Source organism: Malaclemys terrapin, chromosome 1 (assembly GCF_027887155.1).
Source record: "Malaclemys terrapin pileata isolate rMalTer1 chromosome 1, rMalTer1.hap1, whole genome shotgun sequence".
In the NCBI taxonomy this organism is placed as follows: Eukaryota; Metazoa; Chordata; order Testudines; family Emydidae; genus Malaclemys; species Malaclemys terrapin.
The window spans coordinates 312,767,592-312,786,920 of NC_071505.1; the positions used below are offsets into that span (position 1 = coordinate 312,767,592).

Here is a 19,329-nt window from a genome sequence, read left to right on the forward strand (position 1 = left end):
TCACTAAAACACAGGATTGGGGACTTCAACGGCAGAGTCCAGGGAAGGGTCTTGTGGCCTGCAGCATGCAGGGGGTCAGACCAGATGATCATAATGGTCCCTTCTGACCTTAAAGTCTATGAGTTGGGAGTTTGGACAAAGCTAGCTTATATTTTTGTAGCACAACAGGAATGCTTTCAATCAAACTGTTTCATTGCTGTTACTTTACCATTGGTGAGAAATGTTATTTATATCTTCGCCCACCTTCATGTTTGATCTGTGCTGGTGAAAATGGCAGTTATTTTTCATGCAGCTTACAAAGGTGTGGTATGCACTTTGCAGAGAGTGTGTAGGATGCTCGTTATCTACTTAGGCATGATGTGACAAATGAAGATTTAAAAAAAAAAGAGGGAATAGGGAATGGAGAACACGAAGGCTCCAAATGTAAGGTCACGCATTTCCTTAGGTTACTGCACATTTCATGTTGCCATTTTTTGTTACTTTATTCAAAAATTAAGGTTTCTTTTTACAGGTGTGGGTAGAGAAATATGTATGTATGTAGAGGAGATGAATGAGCATGAGACTAGGAGGGAAAGGAAAAGGGTGCAGGGTGGGGTTGGAGGATGCCAAAGATACTGGATGGAGGATGAGTTTGGGTGAAAGAAAAGTAGTGGGGAGGCAGTGAAAGACTTTGAGAGAGAAGCAGTTTGTGGGGATGAGTCTGACAGAAATGGGAATCAGGAAGCAGTCTAGTGTGAGGGGACTCATTACAAGCAGGAAGAGCAATGGCCCTGCACTCATCTAAGCTGCAATGTTGTTAATGGTGATTGTGACCAGTGTTCTCTTGAATTTTTCCCACGCATGTGCAGAATGAATTTTGTTATGTGCACTGATATGGAGGTGATGTGTGACACATCACCTCCATATTGGTGCACCTAACAAAATTAATGTAGCGGCTGTGGGGAGGGGTCTCAGGGCTGGGGCAGAGAGTTGGAGTGCAGGGCGGTGAGGACTCCAGCTGAGGGTGCAGGCTCTGGGGTGGGGCCGGGGATGAAGGGTTTGGGGTGCGTGAGGGGTCTCAGGTCTGGGGGGGGGCTGAGGACTCTGGCTGAGGGTGCAGGCTCTGGGGTGGGGCCAGGGATGAGGGGCTTGGGGTGCAGGCTGCCCGGGGGCTACATCAGGGGGAGAGGACTCCCCCCATCTCTCTCTCCCTGCAGCAACACCTGGGCTGGTGGGGGGAGAGGCGCCTCTCTCTGCCGCGGCAAGTCCGGGGCTGGAGGAAAGGCATCACTCGCCACTGCAGCCCTGAGCGCCCTGCGGCATTTAATAGGCTACTGCGTGACCGCGCAACTTAGAGGGAATTTAAGTTGTGACAGATGTTGCAATATCTTTGCAGACCTTATTGTATTAAGTTTATGAATGGTTTATGTATCGCTGGGGGCCAGGGCTTGTATTCAGCTCCAGGAGGCAGAATTACCACAACTCCTCCAGGAACCAAAAGCAGTGGGGGTTGATTAAGGTGAATCACTTAGGTTGTAAACACCTCCAGAGAGGTGGTACCCCTGGGGAGGCTTGCATATACTGGTTCAAACTGGGGTTTTCCACAGACCAACAGACACAAAGGGGTTTTTGATTAAAAAAGGCTGGGTTTAAAATGGGCAAAAACCTTCTGTTCAAAGGGAGCCCCCAACCCTTGCAGAAGGGTTGGAGAGACTTTGGCCTATTAGGGCCCCATAAGACTGCTGCGTGATTCTGGTAAGCTTTTATCATGCATTTAGGAACTTTTGTTGTTTTAATGTTTTCTCTGTAACACAGTTACTTTAAGAATACATGTGCTTGCTTAGAAAGAGCTGTGTGATAACTTGTAGTTGCTGGCCATACATTGTTCATAGCCCTTAGAGAGAAAGCAAAGCACAGGTGTTAGTCTTTAGGTAGACTGGCTTGGTGGGGATAGCACAGTGTAAAGTAGGGAATTGTGCAGCCATAAAACCCCATTAGAAGGCAGTAGGATAATGGTCCTTGCCCAGAGACAGGTGGTGGCTGGAGACCTGACTGGGCACTCCTGGAGTGGACCACTGGGGGGAAAGAGGGAAATACAGGTGCAGTTACCTGGAAATTGTGACAGCAGTGACTGGAGCTGAAGGCTTTTAGAGCTTTATCAAGGCAGCCACTTGATCTGGCTGAAGGTCTTACCTAGTTCGTAACTCGGTATTCTTATCTAAATCTCTGGAAACAACTTATAACTTTCCACCACAAAGTTTGTGGGCATTTTTCCTCCTGACAAAGAAAGGTGTGTGGATATATTTGTATTCTATTTCCTGTGTAGTAATCACTGCTGTTTCTTCAACAGGCTGAATATTCAGAACTAGTTGAAACATTACTATCAAGTCAACAAGATCCAGTCATTTACCAGCGGTTAGCAGATGCATTCAACAAGCTTACTGCAAGCAGCACTCCTCCTTCACTGGACCGTAAGCAGAAGATGGCCTTCCTAAAGAGTTTAGAAGAATTTATGGCAAATGTTGGTGGACTCCTCTGTGTAAAATAAACAACAACAAAACTCTATGCCTAATTTAGACCCTTTCTGCAAAATGCACTGAGAAATGCTGAAAGCTGACTAAACCTTGTACCTGTTTCTGGGTTCTTTGCAGCCATCTCAGATTTTAGAGAGCCTGGAAGTTTGATATAACACAGTTGAATAGGAGAGGTCAACTTTGAATCAGCTTCTGCTATTGTGTTACTCACAATCTGTCATTACTTGTATGTTGTAGAGAATGAACAACAAATTGAAATTTAAAAGAAAATTCCATATATGTGCAAACAGATATGGGCACAGTGAAAAATAGTGCCTTTTCCCCATTAGCTTAAAACATAAGTGGCTGGACAAACTTTTAAAGATTTTTTTTTCTTGAAAACCATATTAGAGTATGATGTAGACACATACAAAACTGTAAACAGTGTAGCTGATTGAAGCTTTATGTTTTCTCTCTGAAGATTGAGTTTATGATCCAAGGGAAAAACACCAAATGGTATTTTTTAACTTGTGTTTAGTTTTGTTTTTCTACATCACCTGATGTTGCATGTTTTATGTAATGCAGGTTTCTACATTATATTCTGCTGCCTAAAGTTCAGAAGGAAAAAGGTGTATATTTTTGTTCCCCTAAAATGAACTTTAGGAACTGTAGCCATTTCATTGCCTTAATTTAAAACAAAACAAAAAAAAGTGATATACTTTAGACAAGAAATCTAAGGCAACATTTGAGTCTTCAGAGTTGGTTCAGGATGTTGGCATTAAGCTGCTGTGTACCTGTTGCAGCCCTTTGTTGACCTGTGTTATGTTGGGGTGTGACTCTAATGCAACATTCATGTGTAGTTTTACTTTCACTATCTGTTTTAATCCACATCCAAGTCGTGCACAGCTGCAACGTATTTCTACACTGAACTGTTTGCTTAAGCAATAACAATTCAAAGGGTGTAAATTATTGATTTATACAAACTGTTTTTAAGTTGGGGCATTAGATAAAATAATTATGCTAGACTAGGGGTTTCAAACTCTATTTTACCCAAGGGCCATATACATTTGATTCAAGGGTTGGAAAGATAATTAGAATTTGTGGTGATTTTTTTCCACCACCACCTCCAGATTTGTGGTGCTCTCCTCTGCTCTGACTCAGTTTTGTGTGTCAGCACTTGAGCAGTTAAGATGTACATACCTTTCATCCTGCCAACTGATAGACGGATATAGTGGAACAACAAGGGAGAGTAACACAAGAATACGGAAGCAAGATAAAATTGCCAGATAAAATTGCTTTTTGTGAGGGGTGTGGGTGGGGAAGAATTTGGCCCTTGGGCCTTGTGCTTGATACCTCTGCTAAATTGTGCTGTTGAATGTTTTCCATGTGGTTTTTACATTTATATAAAACGTACAGTATATACACCTTTACAGTGCTGTGTATAGCATCATGTTTGCAACTCTGTGCCATCCTTCAGCTGTTCATCTCAAAACCAATCATATTACCCAAAATGGCATAAGTCTGTAGCACTGTGCTAGTCATATTGATTCAAGACGTACTTTTTGAGTTAAATTCATGCATGTAACAATGTGAATGGAATACAAAGGCAGAAAGTGCCATCTTTTCAACAGAATTTTTTCACTTTTATTTTAATCCATTGTTAATATGAAAACTGGGCTGGAGCAAACATACACTTTAAAAGGTAACCCTAAAATTTGTTGGACAACATCCCTTCACAGTTAATATTGTATATCGTCTATTTGAACATATTTTTGTAATATTTGCAAGACAGGGAATTGTCTTCAAATTCATTCCTAGAAACCCTATCGCTTTCCTTAAGAGATTTCTTGTGTGTGCAAAAAACTACTCTTGCACTAGTGATGGGGAATTACCATTGTATCCTTCTGCATTATTCCATCTTTCTTCCAATTGTTCCAGCAAATGGATGACAAATTTATTGGAGCTGCTTTTAAAGTTCATGTCTGAGTTTTTACTTTTTATAAAAGTAAGTGTCTTCAAAACATAGGCCTTTGGCTGAAGGGCATTAAGTCCTAGAAACATGAACAACAGTAATAATTGCTAATCTTCCTGGTAATACCAAGAGTTGAACCTCTGGGGCAGATTCTTCTAAGGGATAATGACAAATATTTTTATTTTTTCTGGTTCTTATTGATTAAGAGTAATAACCACTGTCATAACAAATGGCTCCAATATTTTCAGAACTACTTTATTTACCTCAATATGAACTTCTAAATTTTTATAAACTATGGAAATTTGGGAATTCCCTAGAATAATTAAGTCAGCAATAAGTCAGCCTACTAATTTGTTAACATTCAAACAATATAGTACACCTACCAATTACCTCTTAGATGAATCTGGCCCATTGTGTGTTCAAGACAACTGACACAATGTAGCTGTTTTCGTAGCTACATTGATGTTCAAAAATTGTCAAAGATTACTTAAAATGTTATGTTTGTTTGCTCTTTCATTTTAAACATGTTTTATGTTAAAGGGACACTGTCCAGTGTTTTTAATTTGCAATTTTTTAAACTTTGTCACATATATCTCATAAGCTTGACAACATATTTTTCCTATTTTTGTTCTTTTTTTTCCTTTCATGTCAGAATGTTAAACATTGATCTTCCCACCCCATCTAGTGTTTCTTATAGAGCAAATGCAAAGATATTTCTGCATGCTTGTGTAACAACTTCATAGATGTCACTAAAGTTCTGGGAATATGTTTTTGTTAAGCTCTGGCCTTTCTGCTGGCCATTTCAGTACCTAAACTACTTCATCACACTCTCTTCTTAAAGACAGCCTTCAATGAGATTCTTTGAAACTCATCCACTAAGAGCAAGATCCGAAGTCTATACAACAGACTCCCAATGACTTCAGGGGACTTTGAATCAGGTCCTAACCTTCTGTTTAGAGACACTGATGTGATTAACATCACTGCATTGAGTTTCCTCTCACTGTACAAAGTGAATAATGCTTTTTAAAAATTGTCAAATTTAAAAAAAAATAGGCATAGAGAAATCAAATTGATTTAATTATAAACCATGTATCATAACTGTACTATATTTTTGTCAAAACTTAAGATGATTTTTTACCAAAATAGATTGCTATCACAGTGTCTTAATTCTCAGGTTAGAGATCCAAATAATTTTTCTCTTCCCTGCCCCTCCCCTTCTTTTTGGTTTAAACGATAATTTCTAGCTTCAGGGTTTCCCAACCCCACACAGCTACAGTTTAGCACTAACCTAACTACTTCCCTATGCTTCAACCCACTAGAGGCTAGAGTCCTGTAAACAAAGGGTATCTGGTTGGGTAATGAAATACAAGGACTGGGGGAACAGAGGTCCATGCGGATTAGGGAGGGATGGTGTTCACCGAACCTCCACTTCCAGGCCTCATTACATCTTAATTATCTCCTGTAAATCGCATAGGAAGTCTGTTTAATGTGGTACCTAATTGGCAAGAAGTTTTCTCCTTGAGTGATAAAGGACTTTGTTTTCCTCAGAATTTGGAAAAAACTGTTTCCTCTGTGCATCTAAATCCTGCTAATCAAGTATGTCCGAGATTTGAATTTGGGTCTTCTGCCCGATAGTGTGTAGCACTTACCTAAGCCACAATTTTTAAACCATGCCTTGTTTTAAACGTTTAGCTGGATATCACCCTATATGTTATTTAAACCATATGGTTTTAGAGAACGAGCTTGGTCCAAAATGTCGATTGCATTTCTTAAATCTAATTATAAAGAAATCATCTTAATTAAAAAATAAAATTAAAATAAATTTAGTACTTCTATTATAAAACATTTTATATAATTGAAACTGAAATGACTTAGTCACCTTTTAAAATAAAGGTGTGGTTTTTTTTATGAGAATGGTCAAATGGACTGAGCACAAGAGAGGAAGACAAACTCCTAAATTCTAACACCAGATTTGCCGCTAACTTTCCCTGTGGCCTTGGACATGTCATTTAAATTCTCTCTCTCGGTTTCCGCATCTGTACAACTAAGAATACTTACATACCTCATGGGTTGTTGTGAGGATTAGCTGAAATCTATAAAATGTTTTGAAGATCTAAAATGCTATCTAAGTGCTAAATATTTTTCATTTTACTGCTTATGTAAGGTGGAAGATTGACCACACTGAAAATTGAAGTGCTTTGTACCCATAAGAGAGATACAGCACAGGCAGCAGTAGTACTGCAGTATTTCACAGTAATAACACCTGCTGTAAAATTTAGTTGCTTGGATTGCTACTGTCAAATAGGGTCTTTTTTTTTTTTTTTTTTTTAATTAAGGGAAGCTTCCCTACCAGTGTGCCTCTCAGTTCCGTTCTAAAGAGTGAGATGGTGGTAGTTTCTGTGCTAACTCAGTCTTTGGTGTCTCTACTGAAATTGCCAGTAATGGTGCCAATTACAGTAGTATTTGCTTTTTGGGGGGAGGAGGGGCAGTATGACCATGAACAACTAGCTTGATTAGGAACTAAAATTACTAGCTCAATTTTACAAGGTCCCTGTCTGTGCTGGTGAGAGAAACAGTGGTCAGTGTACCATGTGATTTAATGAATCAGCTTCTAGCATGTTTAGATCCCGTATGCTGTGGTTGGGAAAAACAAGACAGTGTTTTCTAACAAGCACAATGTGGTTTATTAGTGAAGTGTTAACATGATTTCCCTGGCCAGGATAAACACAGTCATAAGTTATCAGTTAATTGTTAGAATCTTTCTCACTAGAGTTTTTTGTGATTGTGCCCTAGGAATCAAGGCATGAGCCTTCCATTCTGCTCAATGGACCAAGATTCTACTTTTCCACCACCACCCCTTTTTTTTCCTCTCCATTTTTTATAACTTCTGTCACACCACACTCTTTTGAAAAGTTTAGAATATATTGGTAGATGACCCTCATCTCTTCAAATGATAGATGTGACCTGCACTATATTCCCATCCACTGTGCCTGATGGTGGCTAAAATCCTTCCTGAACCCAGTTTTCATGACACTGCAATCTGCCATTGGATTATTCTGGATTTTACAACTAGGAAAATATAAAATATCTTATTTAGTTGATCCCTTTGTACAAAATAAGGAACCTCTATGCAGTGCACTTGCAGTTTTATGGTGACAAATGTCACTCAGTCTCTGTGTAAATATTGTAATTTTTAAGAAGACGGTTTCAAGTTTAAATACAGGGATTGAAGTGCTAGTTAATTTCAAGTATAATTTTACCTGGACATAGTTGAACTTTACTGTTGAAGGTATGAAGTTGCATAATACTACTTCACATATTGCAGCAATAAGAACTTAGGAAACAAATGGCTATGTAATCAAGCCTTGTCACAAACTAATTTCCAATTTTAAAATGAACACTTTATGTATTTTTTAACATCCGTAAATGGGGGAGGGTAACATTTTCCACTAAAGATTTTTGTTACATTTTGTTTTGGCCATGTGTGATTTGTGTGTATTCTTGTTTGATATTTTTTCTAGTATTTAACTTGCATTCAAGCCCTCAAATAGGTGTTTGTTGTACAGTCATATAATAGAAACAGAATATTATGAAATCACAAATCAAATTTTGCTCTTGATTACATCAGTGCAAATTGGGGGTAAATCAACTGAAGTTAATGGAATAACTCTAGATTTACATCAACATAACTTGGAGCAGGAATTTGGTCCTAAATATCCAAAAATGCAAATAGGATAGATGGTACACAGTAAAACAAGTATTCAGTATCTTCATCAAGAGGGGGAAGGGACAAATGTAAAATACAGTTGCCCCCCAAAAGCATGTAATGAATTTTCAGTTACATACTGCATATGAACAGAAATTGGTGATCTAGAAATCTGTATTCATCCTGAACATCTAAACAGTTTATTTCACTTCTTGGCACTGAAATGTTTTCCAAACTTTATTCTTCTGCTGTGGCACATAAAGTTACATCTACATATATGTTACAGATGCCTTTCAGAAATGTTCAGTTAGCGGCTTTGGTTTCTCATGTGCTGTAAGCTAATTGTATTTGGGTTAATCAATAGCTACTCTGAATCTTTCCCCTTTCTCCTCTGCTCATTTAAATGTTCCAAAGAACCGCTTCACAAACCCTGAAAGTAAAATTACACTACAGCTTGCTATATCTTGACTATGTATCACTTTAAACTTACTGGCTTCAGAAGTACAATTATGACCACAATAGCTATATATTGGCCCGTTTTAGTCCAGTGAAAGCCTGGGTAAAGGAGAGAAGCGTTTTAAGTAGTTTAGAGCAAATCTCAGAGAGCAACTGACAATTTTAAAGCAGCAGCGTATCAAAGAGCCTTTCATGTAGATATTGAGTTAATCTGCTTTACGTTAACAAATGAGGTCTGGAATAAACTTGAATGATTTGGGTAAAAGCCTTTATTCACACTTATTTGTGTAAGTGTATGCACAAAAAATTTCATTTTGCCTTTATGTACTACTTGCCTTGACTGTGCATTGTAGATTTCTTAAATTCAATAGGTTCTCTCCGGCCCCCCAGTTGCCATTTGTTGTAAACAAAAATGTTTGAAACAGTCTTCCCAGTGAAATGATTTTATCAGCTATGTTTTAAAGATCAGCAAGACAAAGCTGAAATTAGCTAGTGAGAACAAACAAAAATCTGCAATCGTGATTTAAAAAATATTAAGTTAATCTTTAAAAATAAATAAGTCACTGAATTTGTTATCCAATTTCATCTTGGTGGGATAAAGAAACATTGGAATTTAAATTAAGCACATTTTTTAAAAACACAAAAGACACGTTTTGGAATTGCATTGGAGATCTGCATTCAAAAATAGCATCATAGTAAGGCTGATACTGCCAAAACAATTATCATTAAGTAAATATTTCTAGTTAATAGTAGTAAAACCTATTTCTGGGTAATACAGTAGTCAAATTATTCTCAGATAATACTGCAACTATAAATTGTGATTTGTTACTAATCACAATGCTTACTTCCATTCACATATTTAAGCCTCATGAAACAACTGTTTTCAACTTAAAATCTGTTAATGCAGTCAAATTATTTTTAATTGCCTTTACAAATTAGCAGAGTAATATAGTAGCTTTGCATATCATGTGTCTTTCCCCCCCCCCAGCAACTGGCCTTCGGGGTTACTAGTTATTGTTGCAAACGAGTAGACATTACAAACTTTATTAGCTTTATCTCAGTCGTTGGTATTATTGGTAATAGATACCAGTTGGGACTATGCTATGTCCCACCACATATCTGTTGCTGAATTTGGTATTTACTGCATGGAAAGAAGTCATCACAATAAACCCAGCAAAAGCTTATTGATTTGAAAGCTACCTTCAGATCTGTTGTTCTAATAAGTTGCCAGGACACTCAATATTTTTAGTACTGTATCCACGTTCCTTAATTCTTGGTTTATGCCAATGCTCTTTAGTGGCATTTTGTTACTTCAAACCATTGTTGTAATTGCTAAAAACACCATTTGAAGTCTTTGGAAGATCACTGATGTCCTCTCACAAGATCAACACTATACTGGGAAGGCTTACATTCTTCTGCCATTCGAAAGAAAGACTGTTCTTCTAAAGTACTTTTTGCCTGCCTTCAGGCTTTTATGCACTTTCATGATTTCTTAAAAACTGCTGTTGAAAATGTACTGTATCTTGCATATGGATTTTGATAAGTGCACATGTATTTAAATATTAACTCACTCAGACTCAGGAAAACAAGAAAAATTAGATACCTGTTTTGTATCTTGGTTAAAATGTTTGTTACCTACATCCTTTAAGGTGGCCAGATCATGTCTAGATCCCATGAGTGTAATTGTATTTAATTACTAGTGTAATCTGTAAAAGAAGGGCAGTGTAGTTGGAATTTATGGAAACTTCTGTCTGTCTTACTTTTGTTAGACCTATAGTCTGAATTGGAGTTTTTTTAAAAAAAATCCCATTTTCAGAAAAATATCTATTTTTTTCCATAACCTTAGTTTATTTCTATTTGCTTCCTCCTCTTAAAAAGAAAGTATGAAATAAGTGCAGAGGTATCTGTAGGAAAACTTGTGTAAAATGTGCTGCTGTACAAAATGTTTGCTACTTGACTGCATTTTTGTTCCACTTTAATTTTACTGGTTTTGCTAAATATATTTTATATATTTTTCTTCCTGCTTCTTGTGATGGCAGAGTGTGATTACATCTTTGTTTGAAAAAGGCCAGTTGAAGACCCTTTTGTCAGCCTCTCAAAGGCCAACAAAATCTGCATGTTACAATAATATACATGTTGTGGTAAGACTGGGAGGACCTTGAATAGCTTATACTGGGCTTTCAGAGAAAACAGGATGATCCCACATTTATGCCACATAGCACAGTCCATTGATATGGGAAATGTTCTGTTAACTCATTTAGATATTGGAAATTCTATATTGTTTCCATTTATAACAAGAATTTTTAAATTAGTCCTCTGGTTGCTGTTAAATCAAGTTTCCACACAGTTTTCTCCCGTACTTGGAAGAGGAGATCTGTGGTAATGGCTGGCAAAGGTGGACTTATGAATGGCTTCTATGGTAGTCTGACCACAATCACCAACACAGCCATCATGGTAGGCTCTAATTTACACCTTAATCTGCATTCTCAGCAGATGTTCAGCTCTCCCCTGAGGGGAACAAAGGGATATACATCTAGGGTGGTTGTGTAGCCTGGGGATTGCCAGTGTTGTCATTCTGCTACTTTTCACAAACTTTCCAATGAGATTCTAGTCTTAAGTGACTCTCAAAATGGTTGCGCGGAGGTGCATATTTGTGGTTCAGTGGCTTCCAGGTGAAAGTCACTGTTTGCAAATGAAAAGTATTTTGTTAATCTCCCCCTCCCCAACTAGCAGCCTTGAAAATTCACCTAGAATATGAAAATCAAGCTCTGTTCTTTCTGGCTTACACATCACTAACAATAAAGATTCAGCAATTGTAATTTAATTTTATTGATGTGCCAGTCAGAATAGAATACCACTTATTCTTTCATAAAGCTGGGGTCACTTTTCAGAGTAGAACTGCATTGTTTAAAATTCATTATTTTTCCTAACAAAGAACTTCTTTCCCTTGTGATCTCTACTAAGATCATCAAAAATAAGCAGAATTGGCATTTGCTTGCAAGCAGAAATTCTCTATTGCATCGAATTAGTTTTTAGCATATCTATCCAATTTTAAAGATAGCAATGTCAGAGGAAAGAAATTGAATTCTGTTGAATAAGTTAGTAAGAGTCAGTGATGCAGCTATAAAGAAAGGAACCGGATCTGTTTTTGTGAGAGTGCAATAAGTGATTTACCTAGAAGTAAGTTTACTCACAAAGACAGAGTAGGAAACTGACTAAATGATCCTTAATCAGATGCTGCTTTTGGCAGCACACACTACCACAGACACTCCTTTTGTTTCTTATGATGGCTTTTGAGTTTGACCCTACAGCCATATAGAAAGGACCCAGCAACTCATGGTTCCTAGTCATCAAGTTTGATCTCTGGTTTTGTCTGCTACCAGATAATGTCCAAACCCATAATCAATGATTGTCTGCCAAATCCACACATCTTTAATTCCCTCCAGCTTCCGGTAACTTTTTTGGGGGGGAAGAGGAAACTTTTAGACAGAGAAATCTGGATCAGAAGTGGAGCTCCTCCCTCTGTCCTGTACCTTATGCTTGAGCCTTTCTGTAGAGCTTTATATCTTAAATACTTTTCATTAAATCTTCATGGCATCCCAGGGAGGGAGGTAAATAACTTATTAAATTGGGAGCCGATCCCTAATATGCAATATTCTGTACCACTAATGGAGGTAGAAAGTTACCTCATTTAAAATGTCAGCTATTTTTGATTATTCAGCAACTCAAAGGAAGTTTTGGAATTGAAATAACCAATGCTATAGTAGCAATGGACTTCCCCCTGGCTCATTGGTGCCATGTGGCAGAATCCTCCACAGTGGGATGAAGTTCCTCTTTTGCTGGATTTTAAGTAAAGGCAAGAGACAGACAACACATTATATTGGAAGTATGGGACTGGTGAAGGGTGTAAGAGCCTTCAACGCAAGAGCTTTTAGTTCTCTCAGGGATATATGCAATCTCCAGGAAATAGCCATAGAGAATAAAGTGTGGTTCTATAGCTACTAGATGAGGAGGAGGATTAATGAATTGTTGCTTGATAGCTTATATTTATCTTCTTCTCAAAATATTTTGAGTAGCTTAATGTTTCTTTAAATTTGTTAAAAACACATTCCAGGCTACTAGTTCTCTCGTACTACTTGCCTCCTGAGCTGGAAAATGGCACTGAATGTAAACAAGGTAAGGGAACTTAAAATCATCATCAACTACACATAGTCTACTAAAGACTGTTGCACAAGCCCCTGCCTACGGTTGATGGTGTCACACCACGCGTTGTGTAGTAAAGTTCCCAGATCTGACGAAGCGCTGTCCACACCAATACTTTTCGTTGTTAAAACCTTTGTTTCTCAGGGGTGTGAAAAAACACACACACCCCGAGCAACACAAGTTTTAACGCCAAAAATGTCAGTGTAGGCAAAACCTTATTCTTGAAAACCTCTGATGCCTGAGAATTCACAACCTCCCTAGGTACTTGTTCCCATGCTTAACTATCCTTGTAGAGTTAGAAAGCTTTTTCTAACACCTAACATGAATCTCCCTTGCTACAGATTAAGCTGATTACATTTTATCCTCCCTCCTCCCCTCAATGGATGTGGAGAACAACTGATCACAGTTCTCTTTATAACAACCTTTGACAGAGTTGAAGACTGCCCAGTTGTTTAACCTTTCCTCAGAGGTTAGGTTTGCTGAACCTTTTATCACTGTTTTTGCTGTAGTCTGGATTCTCTCTCGTTTGTCCATTTTTTTTTTTAAGAAAAAAAAAGTGTGGTGCCTCACCACCACTGTGTAGAGAGTGTAATTTGTCTCAATCTTACATATTCTACTCCTGTTAACACAACACAGAATTTTCCTTTTACAATGCATTACATTAACTCACAGTAGTGATTCATAGATTCTAGGACTGGAAGGGATCTCGGGAGGTCATCGAGTCCAGTCCCCTGCCCACATGGCAGGACCAAATACTGTCTAGACCATCCCTAATAGACATTTATCTAACCTACTCTTAAATATCTCCAGAGATGGAGATTCCACAACCTCCCTAGGCAATTTATTCCAGTGTTTAACCACCCTGACAGGAACTTTTTCCTAATGTCCAACCTAGACCTCCCTTGCTGCAGTTTAAACCCATTGCTTCTTGTTCTATCCTTAGAAGCTAAGATGAACAGGTTTTCTCCCTCCTCCTTATGACACCCTTTTAAATACCTGAAAACTGCTATCATGTCCCCTCTCAGTCTTCTCTTTCCAAACTAAGCAAACCCAATTCTTTCAGCCTTTCTTCATAGGTCATGTTCTCAAGACCTTTAATCATTCTTGTTGCTCTTCTCTGGACCCTTTCCATTTTCTCCATCTTTTTTAAAATGCGGTGCCCAGAACTGGACACAATACTCCAGCTGAGGCCTAACCAGAGCAGAATAGAGTGGAAGAATGACTTCTCATGTCTTGCTCACAACACACCTGTTAATACATCCCAGAATCATGTTTGCTTTTTTTGCAACAGCATCACACTGTTGACTCATATTTAGCTTGTGGTCCACTATAACCCCTAGATCCCTTTCTGCCGTACTCCTTCCTAGACAGTCTCTTCCCATTCTGTATGTGTGAAACTGATTTTTCTTCTTCGAGTGATTGTTCACGTCCATTACACATTAGGTGTACGCGCGCCGCGTGCACGGACGTCGGAAACTTTTTCCCTTAGCGGCTCCCGGCGGGGCCCCCTCCTTCCCGCCAGAGCGGCGCCCCGCTCCAGGGTATATATATCCCTGCCGACCCGACCACTCCAGTTCCTTCTTACCGTCCGTGGCGGCGTTGGAACAACTCTGTCTCTCGTCTGAGAGTGTCCCTTAGCATAGTCATTAGTGTTATCTAGCAGTTATCAGTTAGTTTGTAGTAGTGTTTAGCCAGTAGTTAACAGCTCATTAGAGTACTTAAAGTTCCTGCCGGGGTTGTTTGTTCAGCCCCGGCACCGGCCCTGGGCGGTGGGGTATGCCACACGCCCAAGGCTTCAAGGCTTGTGCCACGTGCCGCAGGCCTATGCCATTGAGTGTCCCCCACGCTTCGTGTCTCCGTTGCCTGGGGGAGGCTCACCAGAAAGAGCGCTGCAAGATCTGCAAGGCTTTTAAGCCCAGAACTAAAAAAGAGAGGGACTTTCGCCTTAAGCAGCTGCTCATGGAGGCGGCGTTACAGCCCTCCACTTCGACGGCACCGTCTGCCTCCGTGCGGAGCGCCCCGGCATCGGTGCGGGAACCAGCGCCGGCGGGTCACCCGAAGCCCGCGGCACCGACCCAGCGGGGAAATACACGATGCCGATCGTCTTCGCCGGCGAAAGCGAAGGGCCAACCTAAGGCCCGAGGACGCTCCCCGCACAAGAGGGTGGCACCGGTAAAGACCTCGAGTGCCCCTAAGGCCGATACGGCCCCAACACGGACCCCGGTAGTGGCTCCGGCGCCGAAGGGCCCGTCGAGCCCCACGATGGTGCGCCCATCACGGTCGCCGTCTCGGCACCGCTCCAGGAACCGGTCCCAGTCGAGCTCCGCCTCGGTGGACTCCCGGTTGCCCTCGGCGCAGGAAGCACCGCAGCAGTCGGGCTTCAGCAAGCGGTCGGCACCGACTCAGCAACCGAGCACGAGTTGGCACCACGAAGCGTCGGCGGTTCGTTACCCAAGGCCGACCAGCCGTAGCCGTTCCCGGTCCCGCGATCACCGGTACCGTTCCAGGTCGGCGAGGCGCTATTCCAGGTCCTGGTCGCGGAGGCGCTACTCCCCAAAACCGGACCGGCACCATCCTACGGCTCCACCGTGGCCTTCCAGGTCACCGTCCGTGGTCTTGGGGACTGACTCAGACCGGTACGGCGGGTATGCCCATAGGTCACAGGCCAGCAGGGACTACGGTCAGTCCCAATGGGGCCAACCGAGCCAATGGCCATTCTGGACATCCTGGGCCTACCACCAGCAAGGGCCCCCATCGAGGGCCTCGAGATCCGGGCCATCCCGGTACCGATCCCGCTCCCCGCGGCACCGTCCGCCATCGTATAGGGAGGCAACGGTCTCTAGACCACCGGAGCAGGAAGGAGTGGACTCGGCACCGAGTACGGTACCGTCCCAATCCCACGCTGTGGGTCAGGCCGCAGAGGAACAATTGGCTGATGCCGGATTGCAGGACAATGAGGATGGGCAGAAGGTCCCGACCTCTTCCTCCTCGCCAGACGAGGCGGTAGCGGGCACACTGGTGTCCGGCCCTCCCCCGATTGACCATCGGGCACACCAAGACCTGCTTCGCCGGGTAGCCCTCAATCTGGGCTTGCAAGCGGAGGAGACTGTAGAGCAGGACGACCCCATGGTCGATATCCTGAGCCCAGAGGGCCCCTCGAGAGTCGCTCTCCCAATTATACGGACAGTACAGTCCAACTATAAGACGGCGTGGCAAACACCGGCCTCCAGTGCGCCAACTGCAAAAGGCGTGGAGAGGAAATACTTCGCCCCATCTAGAGGGTTTGACTTCCTCTTTCTACATCCGTCCCCCTGTTCGCTGGTGGTCTCGGCGGTCAACGAAAAGGAGCGGCATGGCCAGCAAGCTCCTGCCCCGAAGGGCAAGGAAGCTAAGAGATTGGACTTATTCGGGAGGAAAGTCTATTCATCGGGGGGCCTTCAACTGAGGATCGCCAATCAGCAGGCGATTCTAAACAGGCACAATTTTAACTCTTGGGCATCAGTTGCCAAGTTTAAGGACTCCCTCCCACCTGACGCGCATCAGGAGTTCACGGCCCTGGTGGATGAAGGAATGGCAGTGGCCAAGACCTCATTACAGGCCGCACTAGACTCAGCCGACGCTGCGGCTAGAACAATTGCGTCGGGAGTCGTGATGAGGTGTTCGGCGTGGTTGCAGGCTTCAGGTCTCCCGCCGGAGGTGCAGACCACGCTGCAGGACCTCCCGTTTGAAGGTTCGGGCTTGTTTTCCGACCAGACGGACGCCAGGCTACATAGCCTTAAGGACTCACGAGCGACCCTTAAGTCGTTGGGTATGCACACTCCGGTAACGCAGCGTAAGTCCTTTAAACCCCAGCCGCCGCAAAGGCAATACCACCCTCGCCCCCGACACAAGCCGTACCGCCGTCGAGGCAGGGATAACAGGCGGAGACGTAACAATACGCCTAACCAGGGCCAGAGTCATGGCCAGGGCAAGCCACAGCCAGGGAATAAACCAGGCTTTTGAAGCTACACCCGAGGACAGCGTACCATATTCCATACCAGATCCTCCTCTGTTTTTCAAAGACCGCCTGTCCCATTTCTACCGGGCATGGTCGCGCATAACATCGGACCAATGGGTCCTGCGCACAGTGAAGGCAGGCTATACCCTCCAGTTTTCCTCGCCCCCTCCCTGCCATCCCCCTTCCCCGTCCCTCTTCAGGGACCCTTCTCACGAGCAACTTCTCACGCAGGAGGTTCAGACCCTTCTCGCTGCTGGAGCAGTAGAAGAGGTCCCAACAGACCTGAGGGGAAAAGGATTCTACTCCAGATACTTCCTGATCCCCAAGGCAAAAGGAGGCCTCCGTCCTATTTTGGACCTGCGCGATCTAAACAAGTTTCTGATCAAAACTCGCTTCCGTATGGTCTCCCTGGGAACTATTATCCCATCCCTGGATCCGGGGGATTGGTATGCTGCCCTCGATATGAAAGATGCCTATTTTCACATCGCAATCAATCCGGCCCACAGGCGATTCCTGCGCTTCGTTGTCGACCAGCGCCACTTCCAGTTTACGGTCCTGCCCTTCGGCCTGGCGTCAGCACCACGAGTGTTCACAAAATGCATGTCCGTGGTAGCAGCCTTCCTTTGAAAGAGAAGGATGCGTGTGTTTCCGTACCTGGACGATTGGCTACTCGCGGGCAGGTCGGAGGCCGAGTTCCGGTCTCACGTGACGCTGGCCTTGCAGACGTTCGACAAGCTCGGCCTCCGGGTCAATGTGCCCAAGTCCACGTTAGTCCCCACACAGAGGCTGGACTTCATAGGTGCAACCCTGGACTCAGTAACCGCACAAGCGAGCCTACCAGAGGCATGGTTCAGGTCAATTCACAGAGCCGTAAGCGCGGTCCAAAAGTTCCCCACGACAACGGCAAGGTGTTGCATGCAGATTCTGGGGCATATGGCAGCTTGCACACACGTGGTCAGACATGCCCGCCTGAGGCTCCGGCCTTTACAGTTGTGGTTCGCCCACACGCATCGCCCCAACAGAGACCCATTGGATCAAGTAGTCACGATCCCAAACCAGGTGCTCGGCTCGCTACGCTGGTGGCTCGATCGCCAACAGGTATGCGAAGGGATCCCCTTCGCTGCCCCACAGCCCACTCTGACGTTGGTAACAGATGCATCGGACCTGGGTTGGGGGGCGCACCTGGGAGAACTGCGGACCCAAGGGCTGTGGTCCAGAGAAGACAAGCTGCTTCACATCAATCTGAAGGAGCTAAGAGCGGTTCGCCTCGCCTGTCAGACCTTCCGCGCCACCTTAAAAGGTCACAGCGTGGCAGTCCTGACGGACAACACTACCGCCATGTTCTATATAAACAAGCAGGGCGGGTCACAGTCTTCTCCCCTCTGTCACGAGGCACTCCAATTATGGAACTTCTGTATAGCCCATGCCATACACCTCATCGCAACGTATCTTCCGGGGATTCAAAACGGTTTAGCAGACCGCCTCAGCCGATCCTACCGAATGCACGAATGGACGTTGAGGCGAGACGTCCTGCATTCGATCTTCCGGAGGTGGGGCTTTCCCCGGGCGGATCTATTCGCCACCAGGGACAACAGCCAATGCCCTCAGTTCTGCTCGTTCCAGAACCTCAGCTGGGGGTCATTAGCAGATGCTTTCATGATCCCATGGGGAGGGAGCCTGAGATATGCCTTCCCTCCATTCCCACTCATACACAAGGTTCTCCTCAAGATCCGCAGGGACAGGGCGACGATCATACTTATCGCCCCGGCCTGGCCACGCCAGCATTGGTTCACGTCCCTGCTGGAGCTGTCCATAGCTGATCCAATCACCCTCCCCCTCCATCGCGACCTAGTCACGCAAGACAAAGGTCGCCTACTCCCCCCGAACCTGTCTTCGCTACATCTCACGGCATGGTATCTCTCTGGCTGAATGATGCAGAACACAGGTGCTCTCACCAAGTCCAGCAAATCCTCCTTAATAGTAGGAAGCCCTCTACAAGAGCGACCTACCTGGCAAAATGGAAAAGGTTCTCCCACTGGTGTGAGCCTCAACGCATACAGCCTTTACAAGCCTCAGTTCCGTCGATCCTGGACTACCTACTGCACCTCAAGAATCAAGGGCTTGCGCCCGCCTCAATTAGAGTTCACTTAGCCGCTATCTCGGCCTTCCATCCGGGAGAGTTGGGAGTGTCAGTGTTCTCCAACCCCACAGTGGCCCGATTTCTCAAGGGGCTGGAAAGGGTGTTTCCCTACTCGCGCCCGCCTGTCCCGGCGTGGAGTCTGAACCTAGTCCTAACAAGACTCATGAATCCCCCCTTTGAGCCCCTAGCCACTTGCTCCCTCACGCACCTCTCGCGGAAGGTGGCGTTTCTCGTGGCCATCACTTCAGCCAGAAGGGTATCGAAATTGAGAGCCCTCTCTTCGGAACCACCCTATACAGTGTTCCATAAGGATAAGGTGCAACTGAGGCCGCACCCCAAATTCCTCCCAAAGGTGGTATCACA

At 43.6% G+C, this 19,329-nt stretch overlaps 1 protein-coding gene across 2 annotated transcripts in view; it reads left to right on the forward strand.

The window, feature by feature from the left end:
- Positions 1-10,649, forward strand: part of XPO4 (exportin 4) — a 169,844-nt gene extending 159,195 nt beyond the window's left edge. For both annotated transcript variants that reach the window (XM_054015468.1, XM_054015469.1), the window contains one exon: positions 2,330-10,649. In XM_054015468.1, coding sequence (XP_053871443.1) covers positions 2,330-2,527 — 198 coding nt within the window. In that variant the 3' untranslated portion in view covers positions 2,528-10,649. The remainder of the gene's footprint in view (positions 1-2,329) is intronic.
- The last annotated feature ends 8,680 nt before the right edge of the window (positions 10,650-19,329 follow it).